Raw genomic sequence first — 24,375 nt, 5'->3', positions numbered from 1 at the left:
TGGACATTTTATTCTGTATTATTTCAGATTTATGTTAATCTTCTACAGTGTGGATGTCTTCATCCACATTGCATTACTTGTGCGATAATAAAATTGTTCCCTAGTTCATTCCTGAGAAGTCATGAGGCACATTTTGTAAATTAAGTGCAGGCATATAAACATGCTTCCATACTAATATATTGACAGATAGAGAGTTATCATCTGGGTGTTTACAAAATTAAAGACTGAATAGAAAAAAAGTAGGTGAACTCTCGATCCATAAAATTACTTCACGAATGTGTTGCTGCCATATTTTAATTTTAAGTATAAACTTGGTTTAGCTGAAAAGTCATTTATAGATTAAAAATCTGGTATTGTGCTATAACATCCCAAATTTTCCCTAAGAAAATAAAATTGATATCATGAATTATGTATAAATAGCACATTTAAAAAATATTTATTCAGTTTAATTTCACCGAAGTGACAACACATCAAATCTTGGATCACTTGTACTTTCAAAGGTTATATTATATATAGGTATTTAAACAGACACACACACACATATACATATTTGTGTTTGAATATAAAAAACTTCATAAGAGTAAGTCTGCTTTAATAGTTTTCCTAATTTAAAAATGTAATAGATGTAATTTTATCTCTAACTGTTTAGGCCAAAATACTTAACGTTTTAGACTTTTGCCTTATAACATGGACATTTTCATACAATCCCCCTTTGCACAACTCCAGGGGGCACCGTTCACATCGTGGTCTGTGTGATTAATGGAGTTGTGCATTACACAGCTGGCACAGCCATTGGTGGAGTCCCTGTTTTCACAAGTGGTACTGTAGCAGAATCTGATTATTATAGATATGGCATACTTAGAAAGATATTTAAAGAGAATGATAAATATACCTAAGTGGTTACCTTGCCTAGAGTCATATTTTGGCAGCCTTTCATAACCCAAAATAATACCACTTAACCTCAGCAAATATAGAAAATTCAAACGTCTCTAAAAATCAGTGAATGTCAATTGTATATAATTTTATGTTCTGAGCACTTATTCCTAAAGCAAAAACAAAATAAAGAAAACACTTTTTTCTTCATTATTTCAAAACCCACACAGATTATGGGTGTTAATGATACTGTACTTTAAAAATGTTAGCTTTTGGGGGGAAAGATAACCAGATAGAAATATAAATGTTATTTTCTTTCTTTAAACTATAAAGTTATGGTGTCCTGAATAAACAAAATATGAGGCTTATGTAAACACTCACCCTCTGAAGGAAAAAAAAAGCAAAAACAACGTTTGCGTGTCTGATCGTATTTTGGAACGGAGTAAGTCAACTGAAGCATAGCTATAAAGATATTTTTCTCTTTAGTTTACCCTTGAGATGTACCTATCAAAATAATCTAAACTTATCCAGATGATGTTTTTAATCTTGAGAAAGGCTTTTGTTGTTGTTGTTGGATGATCCTATTAGCAAACTGCTAGAAGGGAAAATCATACAGGACGTAATTTGTAGTTTGACCTGCTCACATTGGGTGTTGCTAAAGAAAATCAATCAGAAATTGTTGTGTTAAAATAACTCTATCTGCTCTGCCTGGCATGTGTGCCTGACTTGAGAATCTATCATTTAAAGCAAATGGTTGTTGCATGAGTATACAATTTATCAGACTTCTAGTCCTCTTTCTCCAAAGCACAGAAAAATAATCATCCCTCCCTAAATATAAATCTTTTAAGAGAAATTCAAGGAATCTGTCTCTAGTAAAATAATTGATAAATGGCAGGAGCATAATTTAAAGATGGTTTCCATCACAGATCACATGGCACCTAAACTCTTAAACCTGTCACTCAAGTCTTTCCATCTGTTGGCCCACTAACATTAATCTCAGTTCCTCTGTGACCAGTTCTCTGATTGAGCTAGGTTGGTCTTTTCATACAGGTTTTCTACTTACTTTTGCCTTGAAGTAAGCTTTTCCTGCTGCCTAAAATGCTCTTCAACATTTTTTCTGCCAACCCAAATCTATTATTCCTTCATAGCTGTTTGAGGGACACGTCTTTTAAAGAATGAAGAGAAAAGAAGGAAGGGAGGGGAACACCATAGACAAAAATCAAACACACTCTAAAAATAAAATTTACAGCATGAGTGGAGGAAAGGCATAAGAGTGTTAATATTGTATGTAATGATTTCTTACAAAGCAATGAGAAAAAGGTAACCATACTAATGGAAGAAATAACAAAGCATATTTAGAAGAGAAAAAATATATATAGCCAATAAACTTATACAGATTTCACCCTTTGTAGAACTCAAAGAAATGCAAATTAAACAAAAATTATCGGATTCTCAAAAATTAAAATGATAACACCTTGTCTTAAGAGTGTGGTAAACTGGCACTCACATATGCTGATGGTAGGAGTGTAAATTTGTAAACTTTCCAGAGAGCACTTTGGCAAGGTATATCAAATTTTAAAATATGTTTACCTTTTGAGCCAACAGTTATACTTCTTTGAGTTTATTCCAAGAAGATAACCAGACGATGGACAGCACTATCAGTGCAGGGGGTTTTTTATGATAGGGAAAAAAAAAAAAAAAAACCCTCAAACTGTGAAATACCTAAAGGTCTATTAGAAGGAAGTGTTCAAAATTTGTGGGGTCTCTATATAATATAACTGTGTAATCATTAAAAGTACTCATACAGTATTATACTCATGATGGAAAGTTATTCACACTATGTTAAGGAAGTGAAAAAAACAGGATACTAAATGTGTCTATTGTGATTGCAATTTATAATTTTATATCCATATCTATGTAGGTATATATAGACAACAGATCCTGAAGGACATACATCAAATTGTTAGCAGTAGTCATTTGATGTTGATAGTGTACCAGATAATCTTTGTTTGCCCTTTACACTTGTCTATATGTCCTGAATTTATTGTTTACAATCAGCATGTATTATAACACGCAGCTGTTGTCTAACGGTAAAGACTTAAATTAGCAAAGTTTTATTCCATTTCCCTTTATTTTCCTTATTCAGCATTATTTCTTTTTTCTTGCTTATTTAACTTTAAAAGATTGCATAACATTATGAAAATGTCTGTTCTGTTTGGAAGAGATGCATTTCATGTTTGTGTAATTAGGCAGTGTTCTTTTTCCCTAAAGCAAAAGGTTCTACTGCAAATGAAGATTTAATTGTTACATAGGATGAGCATCTTATTATTCGTGAGTTATATAAATCACCAAAATGTCCAAGGTCATCACAATAAGACCTAGAAAACAAAGACTCTAGCTATAGGGATTTACTCTATAATTTAAGATACTTACCTAGCCAATAGATGGCAAGAAGTGAGGGGATGAATGGAGTCTAAGAAAAATCAATATGTCTCTATTCTGTGATTACATACTTAACAGAACCCATTAAAAATCCAAGCTTCTGGTTTAAAGAAAAAGTCATCTTTTCAATCTTCTCTAAGATGTGCAGACATGTCTAAAATAGACTATATAAGGTTCAGTAATGCACATTTGAAAAGGGACATATTCAAATCAAAATGTGTTCAGTGGAAAATAACCTGGATTTTCTAGGACCAGAGGTCTCTGAAGAAGAAAACACTCAGAGAAGATATAATAGCTGTCTTCAAATCTAGCAGTCTGACAGGATAAAAAAAAAAAAAAAAAGATGTGTCTTGTCTGCATAACTTCCAGATGCAGACAAAAGACCATTGGCTAGCTCTTCTGGGGGAAGGTCTTGTGTAGGTATATGCAGTCACTTTCTCAATAATGAATGCCATACCCAGAAATGGAAGGGATAAGGTGTGGGAGCACAGGGCCCATGTCTTCCTCACTTTTTTTTTTTTTTTTTTTTTTTTGCGGTACGCGGGTCTCTCCCGTTGCGGAGCACAGGCTCCGGACGCGCAGGCTCAGCGGCCATGGCTCACGGGCCCAGCCGCTCTGCGGCATGTGGGATCTTCCCAGACCGGGGCACGAACCCGTGTCCCCTACATCGGCAGGCGGACTCCCAACCTCTGTGCCACCAGGGAAGCCCTTCCTCACTTTTATACTACCAACTTTAGCGCAGGTCCTGGCAAACAAAAGGCACTTAATAAATTTTATTGAATGAATTGAGAGGTAATAAATTATATCTTCATTAAATATATTCTAAATTTAACTATATGATTTTTGAAAGATATTTTGTAAAGTTGTTTAAAGTATTAAATGTGAGATTGAGCCAGATCATCTATGGGTATGTGACCATCTATCCTAGATTTTTCTAGGACAATTCGAATTTAAACTATTTTGTCCTATTCTTCCCATAAGTATACTTCTAAATATTCGTCTTGGTGGTAAAGTCCCAAATTATGATAAGCCTGTCTTATTCTGGGTAGCATATCTAATAGAATGACAAAATAGATTCCATTCTACAGACTGAAAATCATGTTGGACTGCTACAGTTGGTGTGGATAGAAAACTGCAGTTGTTTATAACTAGGAAGTCATTTACTATAAATATAGAGCTAGCCCTATCTTGGTGAATGCAGACTTAACTGTTAATAAATGTATGTAATCAAATGTAAGTCAACCAAGACTGTAAGATGATATATTTTTATTGATTATTTTCTTAAAAAGAAGATTTTGGTCACAGTTCTATAATATTGGGCCACATGGCAACGTTTTCTGAGTGTTCAAGTTTGATTACAAGGCCAGCCTTAAGGCTTGATGAGTGTTTGACAGATGGCTGAGAATATGCAAGTAAGTATGCATTGTGCAGAAAAGCATGCAAGTGAAGAGTCAATCAAGAGAGAATAAACATGCTTAGAAAGAGGCCACCTTATTGGTATTCTGACTACAGAATCAAGCAACTTTCTATGCAAATTATGCAGCTGCATCAGCACCACTGACACTATAGGAGTGAAGAGGGAAAAAAACCCGAAGTTTTCTGTGGCAAACTAGCTCTGTGCTTGATCAAGGAAATAATATAAGGGTAGATGAAGTAGAGTGAGCTTTTTGTTTTCTGTGATTTTTTAGTTGCTTATTTCTTCTCTTTGCTTGAAGCACTAATGACCACAGCAAACATGGCAAGTTTAAGTGATGAATATGGAGTTTCATACCTCCCAGAGCTTGGCTTTTGGACTAATAAGAATTATTTTGGGGCAGCAACCTACTTTCCTTTACTTCAGGATTTGCATGCCCAGTACACACAGGATCATATAAATGTGCCAGTCCTTGTGGGCAGATACACACACACACACACACACACACACACACACACACACACTTTAAAAGGAGGAAGAACCAACAGTAGACTCTCCATTATTCAGAGAATGTTTTTCTGCCCTTATTCAATACACAGTAGCTTAAATAATTAGGCTTTCAGCTAAAGAGATCAAGTATTTTAAATGGGAAAAAAATGACACATGCAGCTAGCAAGTGAATACAGATAATTGTGCTCCACTTAAACAATGGAAATCTGACTTAAATTATCTTTTCCTTAACAAAAAGCAAAAAATATATTAAATAAATATCACATATTAATATTTATAATCTGGAACAACTCCCGTTTCTTCTGCGAAGCCATCCCTGACTTCCATAGGCCATGCTGAATTCTCCCTCCTGTAAACCACTGTTGGGATTTGACACTGAGGCGTTGTGCCTTGAAATGTTAGTATATATGTCATCTGACTATAGCTGGGTTGCCTTGAGGCCTGCCCGTGCCTTTTGACACACACTCATACCCACGCATACATACACATAAACTCGCAGTTGATTCCTAGGAGCTTGAGGGAAATGGTGACTCTATATCTTTAGCTTTCTTTAAAAGGTCAGCCCCGACATTATCCGTAAGGCGTCACGAAGAGATCAGTATATTCCTGTATCCCTCCAAGTTTCTGCTGTTGCTTTTAAAACTACGTGCACAGGGAATTCACTGGCGGTCCAGTGGTTAGGACTCCGCGCTTCCAGTGCAGAGGGCATGGGTTCGATCCCTGGTCGGGGAGCTAAGATCCCGCATGCCGCACGGTGAGGGCACAGATTCTTTAAATCTTTTCCTCTCTAGAGATGGAGCTTAATTCCCCTCCCCCTGAATGTTGGCTGGACTTAGTGACTCACAGAGAATGGAATATGGCAGAAGTGATGGGATGTCACTTCCAAGATGAGGCTGTTAGAGAACTGTGGCTTCTGTCTTGTCTCCATGAGGCTTGTTTGGGGGAAGCCAGCTGCTGTGTCATGAGGACACTCAAGTGGCTCATGGGCGGAGACCCAGGGCCTGCCACCAGCCACAGAATGAGCCAGGAAGAGGATCCTCCCCCAGGTGGCCTTGATACGACTGCAGCCGGACTGCAGCGTGGAGAGCAACCCTGAGCCAGAACCGCTCAGCCAAGCCACTCCAAGGCTCCTGACTCACAGAATGAGGTTATTCTGTTTGTTTTCTTGAGCCCCCAAATTTGGGGTAATTTGTTACCTAGCAACAGGTAACTTATACATTTCCCACTCACCACAGTAGCTGAACACTCTCTCTTTGGCCCCTTATTTCAGTCACCCTCCAAGTGCTCACTTCTTCATCTTTCATTTTTCCTCCCCTGTGTCAGGCTGCTCCTGTTCATAATAGGTGCTTACTCAATGTCTGTTCATAGTGTAACCAAATTTTAATTTGTTTTGATGTGTGCAAACAAAAATTATTTGAGAAACAGTATTTTTTTAACAGTTCAGACTAGCATTATAGACAGACGTGTTTAAGTGTGTGAAGCTAAGCCTTTAAAAGCAAAGCTTACTACTGATAACTATATAACTTCACCAGGAGATATTGGACTCAATGTGCTCTTTGGCTTCAGCAACAGGACTAGTTATGCATTTCAGCTCCAGTGGGCAAAGCTGCTGTGCAGTTTAAGCTTATCAAGTACTTTGCCCTAAGGAACAAATTATAGGCTCAAGATCACTGCCTTCTAAATGCATTTCCAGTTGTAGATGTTGCCTGTAATCTTCAGGTTGTTGTCTATTGTTGCCTTTAATAATCAAGATATTTATTAAACAAGTGCAGTGCACCTACCACATTAAGTACTCTGGGAACTTACTGTTTGTTTGTTTGTTTACAAATATTACTTTTACTACCAATATGTGGCATTGGTTAGCAAAATAAACACAATTGCTCATAATGCTAAACAGTCTAGCAAGAAAAATGGACATTAATTTAATAAACTCACAGGCATATAATTACAAGCCAAGTACTATAAAGGAAAAATACAGATTATTGTAAAAAAGGAGATTAGAGAGTGCTCTCTAATCTGAGGATTAGTGGATCACAGAAGGCTCCTCTAAGCTAGTTATCTTTTGGGGTGGAGACCTGGGGATAGCAGGAGTTAACTAGGCAAAAGGGTAGAGGGGAGGGAAGTTAAGTTAGTCGAGCATTTACTATATGCCAGGAACTGTCTGAGAACTTTAAGTCAACAATCTTCACAACAACTATAGGATGGAGGCAACATTTTAACCATGTCTTAGAGATATGAAACCTGAGGACTAAGGTCCACATGCTTAAAGAGTGTCCCAAACTTCTGCAAAGGCTTTGATTTAATCCCTAGGGGCACCAAAGAAAGCCTTGAATGAAAGAGACACTTTAGACCACTTTTAAGTTATGCAGCATGTCATAATATTGATTACCCACAAAAGTTCAAGCAATAAAAACACAAACAAAATAGGACACAGTTTAAGTTTATTACCTTCCAAACACACACACACACACAAAAGATAATAGAAATAATATCACAACAAAGTTATTTTAAATTAGTCATCACTTTTACAATCCTTTCGAATTCTTTATGCTTTCTATCCAGGAACGCCATGATGTTCTTTTTTATATGATAAATACTGCTAACCAAATATGTATCTTCAGCTTATATAGTTTATGAAAATGGATGCTGTACTGTATATTAAGTTACAACCAATACTGAGAAAAGAGAAGTGAAAGTACTTCATTATTCTTTGTTAAATAATGAATGTTTTGAAGTAATGTGATCATTAAGTGAACATAACTCAGATATAAATGTAAATTTTTCAAAACTTGAAATGTTCCTTGAGGTAAACTCTGGCTGAAGTTCTGAATATTTAATGGTTCTGTTTTCACAAAATGAGTGCAGTCACCTATTCAACATTATCAGTTATCTAGTTATCTAAATAATCCTGCATTAAATATTTGGCCTAGTGCTTAGATGTTTTCTGTTTGCCCCCCCAGATACATTTTCTGCCCTTTTCTACCCCACTCTGTGCCTCAGAAAACCAACATTTTTGGAAATCATCAACAGGCTCCTTACCCTCTGACTTCTAGCTGGGCCAGTACAGGGACATGGGTGGGAGGAGAGAGGCTGAGGTGGTCTGACTCCCAGCTCCCTCCCTGCTGGGTCACTGCATGTTGGATGTGGCCTTTACAGAAGGTTAGAGTTCCTGTCCTGTCTATACAGCTCTTCCCTCTGTACTCTGGGAACTGTTCCCTGCCTTCCCCACTTGGCCCCAGGATGAGAACAGTTAGAGCGCCAAACCATCCTTGTCACTTTCCCCCAAGCCAGCCTGCTTTTTTGTAAATAACCCCCTTTTTAAGCCCTCCTCAATTACCAAGCATGCCATTTTCTCATAGAACCCTGACTGTATAGTAATCGATAACAAGAGTGGCCTCAGGAAACAGACCCTCAAAATGGGATTCTGAACTGACTGTCCACATATGTGTGTGATAACTTACTGTCCAGATAACTTATTGGGCAGGAGTTGGAGGAAATAGGGATGCAACACAGAGGAACATGGTTGAGTTGACTTTAAGAGAATGGAACAAAGGATGGAACAGTAGAGGTTGAGCAGGATGAATGTATTGATACATTCACTCAGGATTCAGGACTCGAGAGTATGACTTGAATGCCGAGGAGTGGTTTATTAGTCTGCTGGGCTGGCTAACCGATGATGAATTCAGTGGTGGCCCACAGTCAGTTAGAATGATGTGCTGGAACTTCCATGCTATAATGTAGGGGAAGAATTCAGATAGTTCAGGGTGATGAAATAATGTACAACCTGTTTAGCCACTTGCTATCCATTACCCCTGGGAGTGTCCAGAGGACATACACTCTTCATCAAGGCATTAAGAAATGCATAGGTGAGGGGTCACTACCATCACTGGTCACCCGATGGTGGTGGTTCTCTGTAGGCTGACTTCTGAGCAGGGGCGTAAGAGGCTGGGAACCATGTTTGGTATGTAGATCGCACTTGCTGTTCCTATGACACGTTTATACTTTCTTAACCACTAAATGAATTTTTAATAATATTAGGGAGAAAAGAGTGCTGCAACGGAACCCCCTTTTTAAAGAAATCTCTAGTAAAATCTATACTGGTTACTAACGCTTTAATGAATGTTCTCTGTTTAATTGATACAAAAAAAGTACTGGGTCTTATTTCAAGTTTGGCACAAGGTAGAAACAGAAGCTGATACATAAGCTTGGTTCAAAGGTAAGCCCTCCCCACTTTCAGGTTGGGTTATCATTGACAAGTCTCTTAATCTCTATGCAGCTCAATTTCTTCATCTACAAAATGAGGGAAATAATATCTGCCTCCTTTAGTTGTGAGGATTAGCAAAATAGAGGACAGTGCCTCAGCTAGCAAGCTAACTAAGTTTACCTTCTCCTGGGTTCAAGCACTTTGGACTTTCCTCTCTCATAGCTCTTATAACTTCATATCTCATACTGTATTGCAGACCACTTAAGTTTAGGATGTATGTCTACTTGTCTCATTATATAAATCCCCAGTGCTCAACGTATAGACAGACATACACCAGACACCAGCCATGTGAGCAGTTGAATGAATAAGTGTGTTCTTTTGAAAATGAAATGGAAGTGGTCAGTTTATTATTTATCTTCCTTTCCATTTCTTTACCTATGTTTAAATTCAGTCTCCATCTGCTGCCTTTAGAACCATGGACAAACTACTTAGCTCTACTGAGCTGTGGGTTCCTCATCTGTAAAATTAGATAACACCTCTTATTCTCGTAGGAGTACTGTAAGAAAAAAATTAGATAACAAAATATCTGGAAAATAGGAGGTACTACATACATTTTATTTCCCTCTTTGTATCTCAAGTGTCTGGCACATTATAAGCACTGAAATAATGTTTTCTATGGTGGATCACACATGAAGTTCTAATTTTGAAAGCTTATACCCCATTCATTCCTTAAAAAAACCTGAATATCACATTACTGCCCATGAGTTTGCAAAATATTTTTAAGCCTTTTATGGTTAAAATGCTCTAAGAATTTGGAAGAAGCCATACTTCTGAACCTTATTTTAATAAATCCAAAATGGATAGATGTGGAAAATATTTAACCTTCAACAGTTAATTTTGAATAGAAGAGATAGTTAATTTTATCCCTTTTATTTCTACAAATCATAAGGAGAGACAGTTTAGAGAGGTTATTCAAAAGAGACTCCCCAAATCATTTCTAATGGGATACATCAACTCAAGTGTGGCCCAAAGATTATTCTTAACAAATGTACATATTGTTTGACTTTACTTGGAATAAACAAAAAGCTTAAAATTAGATTATTGCTTAGACATAGAGCCATTAAGTTAAAATAAGGCCAGACATTTGGAATTAATTCAGTTTAAGATAGTCACCTTTAATTAAAACATGGCTAAAATATATGGATTGCTTTATTAGCTTTATGCCATAACCATAAAAACTTACTTAAATTTTCACAGTAAATGCATAGTGCCTTTACACACATTCACAAATACACTAATCAATGCCTTTCAACAAATTCATTTTACATACCTAGAGGGACTCTGACAACTAATAAACCACTAAAAACAAAAGACAAAAAAGGAAAAATTTGTTTTAAAGTCATTTAAATCACTATTGGCCTGACTTCCTTTCTTCCCTTCAAAAAGAGAAAAAATATATATAATTAACAAAACTCAATGCTATTTCTCTCATTTTTCTTAGGGCTCCAGCACTGTATCACTATCTAAAATATAGCTAATGTAAACTGATTTAGAAAAAGAAGCTTTACTTAGAGGCTTATTTGCGTCGAGTGGCTTTTCAGAAAACACATTTTTCAGATTAGAGGAAATGTTTGTGGTAACATAAGCTCCACTTGCCATTTCAAAATGATAAAATGAATTAAAGGGTGAAGGAGGTGAATTAAAGCATGAGTGACTTCATAAAATAAGCATTTTACATAATTTGTACATTTAAATTTTTGTTACCTCAAAATGAAGACAGAATGATTTAAGAATGTAATGCATTTATTCACCAAAAACAGGAAGAAACTCACTTAATTACTATTTTAAATAAATTTTCCAGTGAGTTTTTTGTGTATATAGTCAATGGAAACCTTTTGTTTTGTGCCACAGATTTCCAGTTCCTAATACAGCATTGTGCCTGGAGGCTTGAGATGCTGAATTTGTGTGTGTGTGTGAGTGTGTGTGTGTAGACATAGATATAGAGAAAGAGATGATAGAGACTTTATTACAATAGCTTCTTTAAGGAGCTCTTATAGTTAACTAGAGAAACCCTAAGTTTCTGTTGAACACAGTTTGGATCCTAAAAGCAGTTGTGATGCTTTTGATATTCCCTGAATATAAAGTAAACTCAAAAATATTCTCACTTTTCAAAACAGTGGAAATATGTTCTTTGGGGGCATTAAACAATAAAGCATAAATTTTACAAATAATTATGTATCTTTCCAATGTAAAAAATACTTCATCAAAAAATAATCATTTTGGCATATCTGCTTCTAGCTCTGATGGAGTATCTTGTAACAGATCATGCTGTAATCAGGAACAAATAAAAAAGTGGATAAATTTTTAAAAATCCATTTGAAGGCTTTGGAGATCTTCCAAGGCAGTCAAGACTTAAGAGGCCATGATCCCAGAGAGAAGTGAACCCAGTATTTTTGAAGTAAGCCCAAGTATGTGTGCTGCTTGTCTCCTGGGGCATTTGTTTTAGGAAGCACAAGGCAAGAAGTTGAGAAGCAGGCAGAGAGCAGTCCCTAAGAAGCAAAGAAGCCAGTATAACTTTTGGCAAGTTCATAAGACTAAGAAAGCAAAAATTAGAGTATGGGCATGCCACGGGTGCCAGGATTAGGAGATAAAGATCAAAGGAAGAAGGTAGGTGTATAGAAATGAGCCTAACATTCTATGACAGCCATCCACTCCAGGTATATGCTAATTCTTGAGCTGTGGCAGGAAAAATGACTCAAGTGCTGTGCAGAGAGCATCCATAGAACATAGCAGAGCTTTTAGAGTCTTATGTTGCTGAGAGCATAACAAATTAAAGTTCAGAAACCAAGAGAGGGAAGGGTCCTGGTCAGTTGGGATCCTGGAGTGGAGTGTGAATTAAAGGTACACCTAGCCTTATATCCTAGGAGTGAGGATGAATTAAAGGTACACTTAGCCTCACAATGTTTGAAAACCAGACCCATGATTTTCTAGTCCATAATTGGATTGAGGTGTTCTGCTCCTACTCTATACTTGTCTGGAGGAAGATAAAGCAAGTCAGTGAGCTGTGGGATAACTTCAGGAGGCCCAGTATATGTGTAATTGGATTCCTAGAAAGAGAAAGGGAGGAGGAGGGAAAGTATTTGAAGAAATAGTTGCAAATTTTTATCCAAATTTCCTGAAAACTATAAACTCACAGATCCAAGAAACTCAGCAAACTTCAAACACAAGGCACATAAAGAAAATTAATCTATGATACATCAAATTGCTAAAAATTAGTGATAAAGAGAAATCTTTTTAAAAGCAGTCAGAGAATAAAAACATTATCTTTGTTTCTCACAGAGGAACAAAAGTAAGAATGAGAACAGAGTTCTCCTTGGAAACATTGCAAACCAGAAGGTAGTGAAGCACTAAAAGAAAATAAACTATCAACCTAAACTTCTATATCCAGTGAAGATATCTTTCAAAACTGCTGGTGAAATAAATATTTTCCAGATATACAAAAGCTTAAAAATCCATCATGAGCAGACCTTCATTAAAAGAAATGTTAAGGGGAGTCTTTCAGGCAGAGGGAAATGATACCAAATGGAAATCTGGATTTATGCAAAGAAATGAAAGCACTGTAAGGGTAAATATGTGAGTCAATATACAATAATTTTAAAAAATTTTAAACATTTGACTGTTTTGAGAAAAAATAAAAACAATGTATTCTTGGATTTATAGCATATAAAGAAACTAGAATATATGACAACAATAGCACAAAGGCCAAGAAGGGAGAGATGGAAATATATATTGCTCTAAGTTTCTGTACATGAAGTGGTACAGTATCACTTAGGGTAGACTGGATTAAGGGTGTGTACTGTTAAACACTAAATCAACTGCCAAAAACACACCAAAAAATTATAGCTAATAAGCAAGCAGAGGAGATGAAATGAAATAAAAATATACTCAATTAATCCAAAAGAAGATAGAAAAAGGAGAAAAAGAGAACAAAGGAATTACAGGACAAATAGAAACAAATAGCAAGATGGTAGATCTAAACAATATCAGTTTTCACATTAAATGGAAATGTAAACCTAACTATATGAATTATCACACTAAATGTAACAACCCAAATAAAAGGCAAAGATCATAAAATTGCCAACTATATGATGCCTACAAGAAACACACCTTGAATATAAAGACACGTATAGGTTAAAAGTAAAAAGATGGAAACTATATATACCATGCTAAAAATAATGAAAAGCAAGGAGGAATGGCTTTGTAAATATCCGATAAAACAGAGGTCAGAGCAAGGAATTGACCAGTGAGAAAGAAGATCATTTCATAATGATACAGAAGTCAATTCAAGAGGACAGACAATCCTAAATATTTATGTGCCTAATAGGGATTCAAAATACATGAAACAGGGACTTCCCTGGTGGCGCAGTTGGTTAAGAATCCACCTGCCAATGCAGGGGACTCGGGTTCGATCCCTGGTCCAGGAAGATCCCGGAAGATCCCACGTGCCGCGGAGCAACTAAGCCCATGCGCCACAACTACTGAGCCTGCGAGCCACAACTACTAAAACCTGCACACCTAGAGCCCGTGCTCCACAACAAGAGAAGCCACTGCAATTAGAAGCACACTCACTGCGTGTAACCCCCATTCTCCTCAACTAGAGAAAACCTACACACAGCAACAAAGACCCAACACAGCCAAAAATAAATAAATTAAAAAATTTTTTAATTTAAAATTTATTAACAAAAGATACATGAAACAAAAACGAATGGACCTATAAGGAGAAACATAAATTCACAATTATAGTGAGAGATTTCAACACCAAGAAAACTAAGTTGGTAAAAATATAGAAGACTTGAACAATATTATGAAATAGCTTGACATAATTGAACACAGAAAACATTTCTTTTAAAAGTACACAAAGAGGGCTTCCCTGGTGGCACAGTGGTTGAGAGTCTGCCTGCCGATGCAGGGGACACGGGTTCGTGCCCCGGTCTGGGAAGATCCCACATTCCACAGAGCGGCTGGGCCCATGAGCCATGGCCACTGAGCCTGCGCATCCGGAGCCTGTGCTCTGCAACGAGAGAGGCCACAACAGGGAGAGGCCCACGTACCGCAAAAAAAAAAAAAAACTACAAAGAATCTTTACAAGGTAGTCCATTTCTGGACTATAAACAAGTCTTACTAATTTCAAAGGATTCAAATTATACAAAATATGTCTTCTGATTATAATTGAATTAAATTAGAAATCAGTAAGAGAAATATCCAAATATGTATAAACTCAGTAACACAGTTCTCAGTATAACCCATGGATCAAGGAAAAATCAAAAAGGAATTTTAAAAGTATTTTGAATGAAATGAAAATGAAAACAAAATCAAAATTTGTAGGATAGAGCTAAAGAAGTATTTACAGGGAGATTTACAGCATTAAACAAAAAGTCCTACATCTCTGACCTCAACTTCCACCTTAAGGAACTAGCAAAGAAGAGAAGATTAAGCATAAAAGAAACAGAAGAAAACCAGTAATCAGGAACAGAAACCAATAAAACAAAACAAAACAAAAAAGGCTGAGCTGTTATTTAAAAGGTCAATAAAAATTGATAAATCTGTATCAAGACTGAGCAGAGAAAAAAGAGAAGACAAAACTACCAATATCAACAATAATAGAGGTTACATCACTAAAATTTCTACAAATATTGAAAGCATAATAAGGGAATAGTATTGTCAAGATCTGTTAAAGGACTGAAATTTTACATACTTTACAAGTTAGCTGTCACTGTTTTATGGATGCTTGCAGAAGGCTCCCAGACGGCTGAGCCAGAGACCAAGTTAAAGAAATAAAAATTTTAAATACCAAATTACACTCAAAGGAAGGATAAGCAAGGAAATAAAAAAACTAAGAGCAGAAATTAATGAAATAGAAAATATACAACCAGTAGAGAAAATTAAGAAATCTATGAGGTAATTCTTTAGAAAAACTAATAAAATTGATAATCTCCTAGCAATACTAAGAAAAATAAAAGAGAGAGAGATGGCACAAAATACAATGTCAGTAATAAATTGAGCATCTCTGAAGATCATATAGACATTAAAAAGATAATAAGACAATATAAGCAACATTAAACCTAAATTTTCATACTAGATAAAATGACAAAATTTGGAAAATTCTAATAGCTCTATATCAAAGAAATTGAATTTAATTAAAATATTTTTGTAATTAACTTAAAATAGTTTCCACAGGGACATTTCCAAGGCCAGGTATCTTCATGTTTAAGAAAGAAATAAAACTAATCTTATATGAACTTTCTGAGTTCAGAAAAAGATCAACATACTTAAACCTAACAAGGACATTACAAGAAAGGAAAATTCTTGATGTATCTCCCTTATGAACATACACACAAAAATTCTAAGTAAGTTGTTAACAAATCAAATCCAATGATATATGAAAAGATAGTACACAATGAGCAAGTTGTTTATTTCAAGAATACAAGGTTTGTTTAATATTTGAGAATCAGTGAAATTTACCACATTAAACTAGAGGAGGGCAATCATGATCTTCTCATTAGAAGCAGAACAATCATTTCATAAATCTGACACCCAGTCATTATAAAATCTGTTAACAAATCTGGAATAGAAGAATTAATGCTCATAATCATCATAATTAATGGTCAAATATTGAAACCTTTCCTCCTGAGAATGGGAATAAGGATGTCTCCTCTCATTACTTCTATTCAGGATATGCTGCCAATCCTAGCCAGTGCAATAAGGCAGGAAAAAGTTGAGGGTATAGAAATAGGAAAGTAAGATTTAAAACTCTTATTTTCACATTTGATGACCCAGTTGTATATGTAGAATCTACAGAAGAATTATTGCAACTTATAAAATAATTTTGTAAATCAATGGACATGTGACCAATATACAAAATATGTTTTTCTGTATATCATCAAGAAATAATTAGGAAATAAAACTTAGTAAAATGACAACATTTATAATAGCATCAAAAAGCATGAGATATCAAACTGGAAGTTTGTAAAGCATATATACATAGAAGACTGCAAAACATTATTGAATGAAATTAAAAGAATATATAAACAAATGGAGGAATATACAATGGCCATGGACTGGATATAATAAAGATATCAGTTCTCTCCAAATTTATCTACATATTCAAGGTGATCTCATTAAGGGTTCCAGCAGGTTTTGTACATATAATTGATAATCTGATTCTAAAATGTATAAAGAATCTCAAAAGGAAAAAAGAACTGAAACAATCTTGAAGAACAAAATTGAAGGGTTTATACTACCATGTTTCAATGTTTCAAGATTTATAAATCTACAGTAATTAAAACAACTTGTGTTTGACTTAATGATGGACAAATAGACCACTAGAAGAGAATTAAAAAGTACAAGAAGGGAACCATACTTACAAGGTCATTTGCTTTTTGACAAAGATGGCAATACAGTGCAGAGGGGGAAACTTGGTCTTTTCAATAAGTGATGCTGGGTGAAGTGTATATTCCATAAGAAAAATAGGACTTCCCTGGTGGCGCAGTGGTTAAGAATATGCCTGCCAATGCAGGAGACATGGGTTTGAGCCCTGGTCCGGGAAGATCCCACATGCCACGGAGCAATTACTGAGCGCAAGCTCACAACTTAGCTCGACAGCTGAGCAGTTGCTCACAACTACTGAGTGCGCCACAACTACTGAGCCTGTGCTCTAGAGCCCACACACCACAACTACTGAGCCTGCACACCGCAATTACTGAAGCCTGTGTTCCTAGAGCCCATGCTCCACAACAAGAGAAGCCACCGCAATGAAAAGCGTGCACACCGCAACAAAGAGTAGCCCCCGTTCACCACAACTAGAGAAAGCCTGTACACAGCAACGAAGACCCAACACAGCCAAAAATAATTTTTAAAAAAAGAAAAATAACGAATCTGGACCCTTAGCTCACAATATAAACAAAGGTCAACTCCAAGTGAATTGTAGATCTGAACATGAAGGTAAAACATTTAAGCTTATAGAAGAAAACAAAAATATATCATCATGGCCTTAAACAGGTCACAAAAAATAATAACATAAAAGAAAATGTTGATAAACTGTACTACATTAATATTAAGGAATTGTATTCAACAAAAGACACAATTTAAAGGATAAAACTTTAGATTGGGAGAGAATATTTGTCATAAAATGTATGTGATAAAGGACATATTCACAAATAGATAAAGAACTACAAATCAGTAAGATATGAGGAAATAGGAAAAAATGGGCAAAATTTTGAACATACACTTCACAAAACAAGATATCCAAATGAAAAGATATGTCCATCTTTATTAGTCATCAGGAAAATGCAAACTGCTGGAAGCTGACCTCTCTCCACATGGTCTCTACACATAGTCTCTCATGTAGCTAGCTGGGCTCACTGAAGGGTCCTTGGATCCCAAAAGTGAGGGTTGCAAGAAGAAGGAAGCGGAAGCGCCCAGTCCTCTTGGAGGTTAGGCTCAGAACTGGCAGTGTCACTTCGACCATGTCGCATTCAGGAAAGCAATCACAGGACCAGCTAGGATTCCAAAGGGAGGGGAAGTAAACTCCACCTCTCAATGCAGCGAGTGACAGAGGATTTGCAGCCATCCATAACCCATCACATCTTCCCACCTCCCTCAAATGTATGCTTGTCCAAAACTAGCTCTGTCATCAAAGTTCATTTCAAATCCTCTCTCTTTTATGAATTATTAACCCCCTAAACTGAAAATAGTTCTTCCATTTCCCCCAGATAAAACAGATGAACTCTCATTTTATCTGTACCTTTCTTGGGGCACTTTTAACTTTAAACCTTGAATTATTTATGTAAGTCTTATCTCCTCTACATTTTAAATAACATTATTTCTAGTTGCTTAAAGAAGAAATTCATATTGTAGAAAATAACCAGCATCTATTGCTGAATAATATGTGCCTCCCCCACATTGCTTTACACATGTGACATAATTAGTAATCATTTATTGAGGAAGATTAGAATAAAATTTAAACTTTCTAATAGGCCGATATTAGGTACTTCTGAGGGCATTTGGCTTGCCTCTTTCTTCCTTATCCTTAATTATATTTTTAAAATACAAATAGGCAAAATGACACTAAGTAATGTTTGTATATATTTTACCAGGCTCATGTTGGTGACAGGCTGGGGGGCAGGGGATGTCATAATAAAAGAAACAAAAGAAAATAACACATAACGCAATGGCTAAAGCTTACGCAGCTCTTAACTATATGCCAGGCACAGCTCTGAGAACTTTATCCTCCTAACTGCCCTACAGTGTTTTGAAGAAAAGGAAGAAATAACCAAGGAATGAAGAACAAAGGAAACCAAAGAGGCAGAAAAAGAAAATGTAACCTGTATAACCCCGAACAGTTCCAAGACTTCTGAAATTCTGACATAAGTTGGCTACATGATTAGGAAAGCCAGACTCTAAGAACATACTCAGGAAATGACTTTAGAAAAAAAAAAGGGCATCTTTCCTCCCAGATTAGAATCTACATTTCCCATTTTTATATGGAGTATGATCTATCTCATTAATTCTAATTTTTGAAAACAAAATCATCCATTTTCTGACTTATTGGAACTTCCACGGTTTCAAATTACCTTAGAATAGTTTTTAATATAATGTTAAACCCTTTAACCACCCATAGAGGAGAAGCAAAGCCTGACAATAATTTGGGTTTTTTTTTAAATAAATTTATTTATTTATTTTTGGCTGCGTTGGGTCTTTGTTGCTGTGCACGGGCTTTCTCTAGTTGCAGCAAGTGGGGGCTACTCTTCGTTGTGGTGTGTGGGCTTCTCATTGTGGTGGCTTCTCTTGTTGCGGAGCATGGGCTCTAGGCGCACAGGCTTCAGTAGTTGTGGCATGTGGACCCAGTAATTGTGGCTTGCAGGCTCTAGAGCACAGGCTCAGTAGTTGTGGCACACGGGCTTAGTTGCTCCATGGCATGTGGGATCTTCCTGGACCAGGGCTCAAACCCATGTCCCCTGCATTGGCAGGCAGATTCTTACCCACTGCACCACCAGGGAAGTCCCAATAATTTAGTTTTAAAAAATTGTGTTCTACCTAGAGGTAATAGTCTACTATTATAATTAGAAAAAAGTAAACACATTACTGATACCTTTGTTTGACAGCCAAAAAGTATTATGTGTTCAGTGCTATGCTCTTTATGACTGCTGAAAAATAAAAAAAAGTGTAATATGGTACATGACATCAGAGAATATACAGTCTATTTGAAAAGATAAAACTAAATATTTAGGAAATTAAAAGGAAGGCTTTAGTTTAAAAATAAATTAAAATGTCAGGAAAGAGAGGAATCACTGTGAAATATAACAGCAAAATAAAATTTTGTTTGAGGAGTTGGGAATTGAGGTGGACCTACAAGAAGGGCAGAATTTAGAAAGGATAGCAAAGAACATTCCAGATTTGAGAAAGTGGAAATTAGTAACAGTATGAACAAGGTCATGGAAGCAAGATAATTGTTACATTTTTAACCAGATAACAGGGAAGAGACTATTCATCTTGAGCAAAGCTACATATTGGAGAGTGTTGGAAAATACAATTTAATGGGTAAGGTAGACTAGATTATGGCAGTCTCTAAATGGATGCTAGTCTGTGTGGTTCAAGCTTGGTGCAATAAGCAACTTGAAGCCATTTTCAAACTTGACTGTGAGAGTATTTAATGAACTGAAAGGAACTTTACTGAGTTTTAACATAGGAAAATTCTTCCCGAAGCACAGTTGGAATGAAACCTTCTTACTTGTTTGCCATAAATTCAGCATGATTTTTCCATAAAGAGATTATTATTTTTGACATAAAGCAAACGTCAGAGTTTGGGTGTGTATTTGTGTCCATGAACACGATGATGTGTGTAGGTGTTTTAGTTTCCAAAGTCAGGGTCATGAGGCAGATTAGGGCTACACAGTGTCACAGCAACTAAGCCTGCTGTTCATTTCAGTCCAAAAAGTAGTCAATTCACTGGAAAACAATCAACAAAGTTTAAATTAAAACAGTTACAAATTATTTGTGAAAGTAACCTCGGTTTGTTTAAAGAAAGTTATAAAAATAGCATGGTGTTCCGTAAAGAGATTATTATTTAAACATGAAGCAAAGGTCAGAATTTGCATGTATATATGTGTGCATATATGTGTATGTGTGTGCATGTGTTTTAATTTCCAAAGTGGGGAATCAAGTTGGTCATGTCAGTTCATGAAGTAGACAGTTTACTGGAAAAAGTTCAAAAAAGTAAGTTTAAAGCAAAATATTTACCAGTTAATTGTGAAAAGCTCCTGTAAGTTTATCTAATGAAAAGTATTAAATACAGGTGTTATTTCATGAGACCTAACAGCTTGTCACTCTGTCATGGAAATAAATTTGATTACTCTGATACATTTCTCACAAAACATGTTAATTTCTACCCAATGCCTATATCTTCTGGGTGCTGAGAAATTGATTTCCAATTCATAATAAAAAGTCCAGCAAAACTGCCAATGAAAAACTTTCATCAGTTACTTTTCATTTCATAAATATGCTTTGAAAACACTTTGTTAATTTTACAGAAAGTCATTAGGTTAAATAAATTACCTTTTGGATACACTTACTAATGGAGCAAAATAATTCCAATATATAATTTACTTCTAAGTGCCTCAGAGTTTCAGGAAGTATTAATAAAGCCCTGACTTCCTGTATCTTAAACCAAACATTAAGTCTGATCTTTGCTTTCCTGGGTCTTAATAAAACAAATTACAAAAGTTATAATGGACTTCTTGGAAAGGTAATGACATATAGGCATGTTTACAGAATTCCTTTCTTTGATTTCCAACTTAAATTTAAAAAGGTTAGGCCTAAACAGAAAACTATAATGCCACCAAACAACTATTAGGTGCAATTCTATTTAGACCACATTGAGAAAGGATACTGAGAGCCTAGCCTAAAATCTCTAGTTTATGAACACAGAACAGAGTTGTAGGTGACATATGACAGAAAACCTAAAGATTCCTACTTTTTTGTTGTTGTTAGCTTTGAAAAGCCAGAAAATACTTAGCATAGGTTCTATGATAAGCAAGATTGGCAGTAGCTGGGAAATGGCTTCTTCAAGCAGCAGGCTGTTATCTCTGACTTGTCCTTTTAATCAAAAGCGTTGCTATCTTAGGGCAAACATTAAGCTGTAGGGTATGAGACCCTTCCTCCCATGTTTTTCTCTAGCTTTTTCTTAAACTCCTGAACTGGAGGATGCTTCTCCGTGTTAGGAGTTTATCCTGTTTTGTGATTTGCTCCTTAGTTTCCAGTTACTGATTTGAGGGGACATTAATGGGCATCAGACAGAAATTCCCTCAATCAAAAATAAGTAAGCAGTTTTTAAAAAATGGATCTATAATTAACAATAACAACCAAAAAAAATCAGAATAAAGGAAGAGAAGGAGGAGGTGGAGGGAAGGAGGAGAGGTAGATAAGAAAGAAAGAAGACAGGGAAGAGAGGGAGGGAAAAAGGAATGAAAAAAAATAGACCCAGTAAAGATAGATGAAGAAGATTTACCCTAAAGAAAAAAGTTTAAACTTAATGCTTTGTTCTCCCTTCCCCCCAGATTAAGGAAACACGTGTCATTTAAAGACATAAAACAGAATGAAAAGGAAACAGATATTCTAAAGAGGGAAAAAAATGATGACACTGAAAAACTGGAAAATATTTAGAAATAGTGAAGAGTAGAAATGACACTGTAGAAAAACCAATCCATGACATCAAAAGCCAGCTTTAGAAAATCACACTAGAAATGTGAGGGAAAGGACACAGAGACAAGAATTACAAGAGATGCAATGGAGATCTGAGGTACATAGGACTGCTACATCTGAAGAAAATATCAGAATGAATGGAATAAAAAAATTATTTAAAGATAAGTTGAAATAACATTTCTGGAGTGAAGGAAGACAGGAAATTAGTCCAGATCATTTGGCATGGACCAAATATGCTCATGGATGTTTGGATAAGATCAAATTTCAAGGACCTTTAGGCATGGACCAAATGTCTTATGGATGTTCTAGACAGGACCAAATGTCCTGCAAGGTGAAGAACAAAAGGTGTCAATGTCCTAGAAGGAAAAGGTAAAGAATGACAAACCCCAAGACGTCTCCATGTAAAGTTATTGAACTTCAAGTTTAAAGCATTCAAGCAGTAAAAATAAGTCACCAATAAAGGAAGAGGTAGAAACCAACAAACGCAGACTTAATAATTCTCCTTAGCAGTTTTAGATGCCAAGGAATGTAGAATAATGTCAATGGAGTTTTGGGAGAAAAGAGATTTGACTCTAGAATTGCACACTCAGTCAAACTGGTATTCAAACATCCAGACAATACGAAATCAGCTCAAACATACAAAGTTTGAGGAAGCGTATGTCCCAGGTGTCCAGGTAACATTTTTGAAAAATCCATTTGTCAACAAAATCCAGCTGATACAGAGGATCATCCAAATAAAAACTACGGAAATGGCAAATGGCAAAGTCACAGGATGAAAGATGGTTGGTGAGTATTGAATTCAGTTGAGCATAAAATTAAGGCCAAATTACTAATTAATAAAGTATAAAACAATGTAATTTTTATTATTCCTGAAAGGAAAACTACCTTATGTTGAAGTTTCAGAAATAGTGGTAAAAGACTCAGTGAACACCACAGTATTTATCAGAATTCTGGGCATGAAACAGACAACACCTGCAAAAAACTTAAAGATCTATTTACATAGGGATGAGAATCTCCACAGCCTGGTGAGCACCTATTAACAATCAACAGCAGGGAAGGCATTATTAATACCTTTGGCAGATTGTAATACTGTTCACCCATTTCTGTTTCTACCTGGGGAGGCTTATACTTCCCTGTTTCATTGAAATTAGACTTGGCCATTACCTGTCTGAGCCAATAAAATATGAGCTGAAATGTCATGAAACAGATGGGAAGAAGCTCTTAAAGCCAGTTTGTGCTTCTCCATCACCGGAATCCCAGAGTGAACATCAGGAAGCAGCACCACAACCAATAATTAACAATAATTAACCATTGTAGTTGTAAGTCACTGAGGTTTGGGAGTAAGTTTTTGACGGCAGCAAATTCATCCTTTCTCACTAGTATACTAGCCCTAAGGCTGACAAGGAAAGGTAAGGGCAAGGTGTCACTAGAAATGAGAAGTGAAATCATGGAAGGGCAGCCACAAAGTTGGAGCTGAAGTCTTAAGGAAGCACAGTGCAGTCCAGAACCATAACAAAGCAATAGGGAATGGGGCAGTAAATACCCTGACTTCTCTTTCCTCCTTGCCCTCTCTCTTACATCCTGCTTGTGGCTCCATTTGCCCAAATCCAACTGGATGCAGAAAATTAAGGAATTAAGAGTTCATGGTCACAATATGGGTATCCCCGTAATTGTTCTGAGATAGTTTGAGTGCAAAATCTTTATTAGGGAATCAACACCTGTGAAGGGAAAGAAGATGAAGCAGGATTGGACCGAGAAAGGCACTGAAAAACAAGGCAGACAGTGAGCTCCAAAACTTCAGACAACCCATCAGAGAGCTCTAGAGTGAGAATTATCCATCAGATCCTGACACATAAGGTCAAAATGGCCAGCCATGTGCCCATCATGCCGGCACTGAGAAGATCGATGGTAAAAGCTAGTTGATGTCAACTGGCTGGGTCATTCTGTCTACTTGGTTGTTTAGTTCTTAAATGGCGGAGAGCCTCTGGTGGGCATTAACATGTACATACACACTGACACAAATTATATTTATATTTAATCTTCATTTCTTTATATTTCTTGTCTACAGAAAAGATATTAATTTAAGAAATCACCAAAAATTTTAAAGGTAATATTTTAGTCCCAAAGAAAACCTCAACAAATTTCTATATTAGAAATAGTACATAATACACTG

General features: G+C 36.1%; 1 protein-coding gene across 11 annotated transcripts in view; it reads left to right on the top strand.

Annotated features, from left to right (window-relative positions):
* CABCOCO1 (ciliary associated calcium binding coiled-coil 1) overlaps positions 1-24,375 on the top strand; it is a 128,089-nt gene that overhangs the window by 57,372 nt on the left and 46,342 nt on the right. Inside the window, exon 6 of one of the 11 annotated variants that reach the window (XM_067710858.1) lies at positions 12,783-19,260. The exons of the other annotated variants lie outside the window; for them this stretch is intronic. Within the exon in view, the coding sequence (XP_067566959.1) occupies positions 12,783-12,854 (72 nt within the window). The 3' untranslated portion in view covers positions 12,855-19,260. Of the gene's footprint in view, positions 1-12,782; positions 19,261-24,375 lie in introns of those variants that run through there. 11 annotated transcript variants of the gene reach the window in all.

This window comes from Pseudorca crassidens, chromosome 16 (genome assembly GCF_039906515.1).
Source record: "Pseudorca crassidens isolate mPseCra1 chromosome 16, mPseCra1.hap1, whole genome shotgun sequence".
Taxonomy (NCBI): Eukaryota; Metazoa; Chordata; class Mammalia; order Artiodactyla; family Delphinidae; genus Pseudorca; species Pseudorca crassidens.
This window is presented reverse-complemented; position numbering and strand designations above follow the sequence as displayed.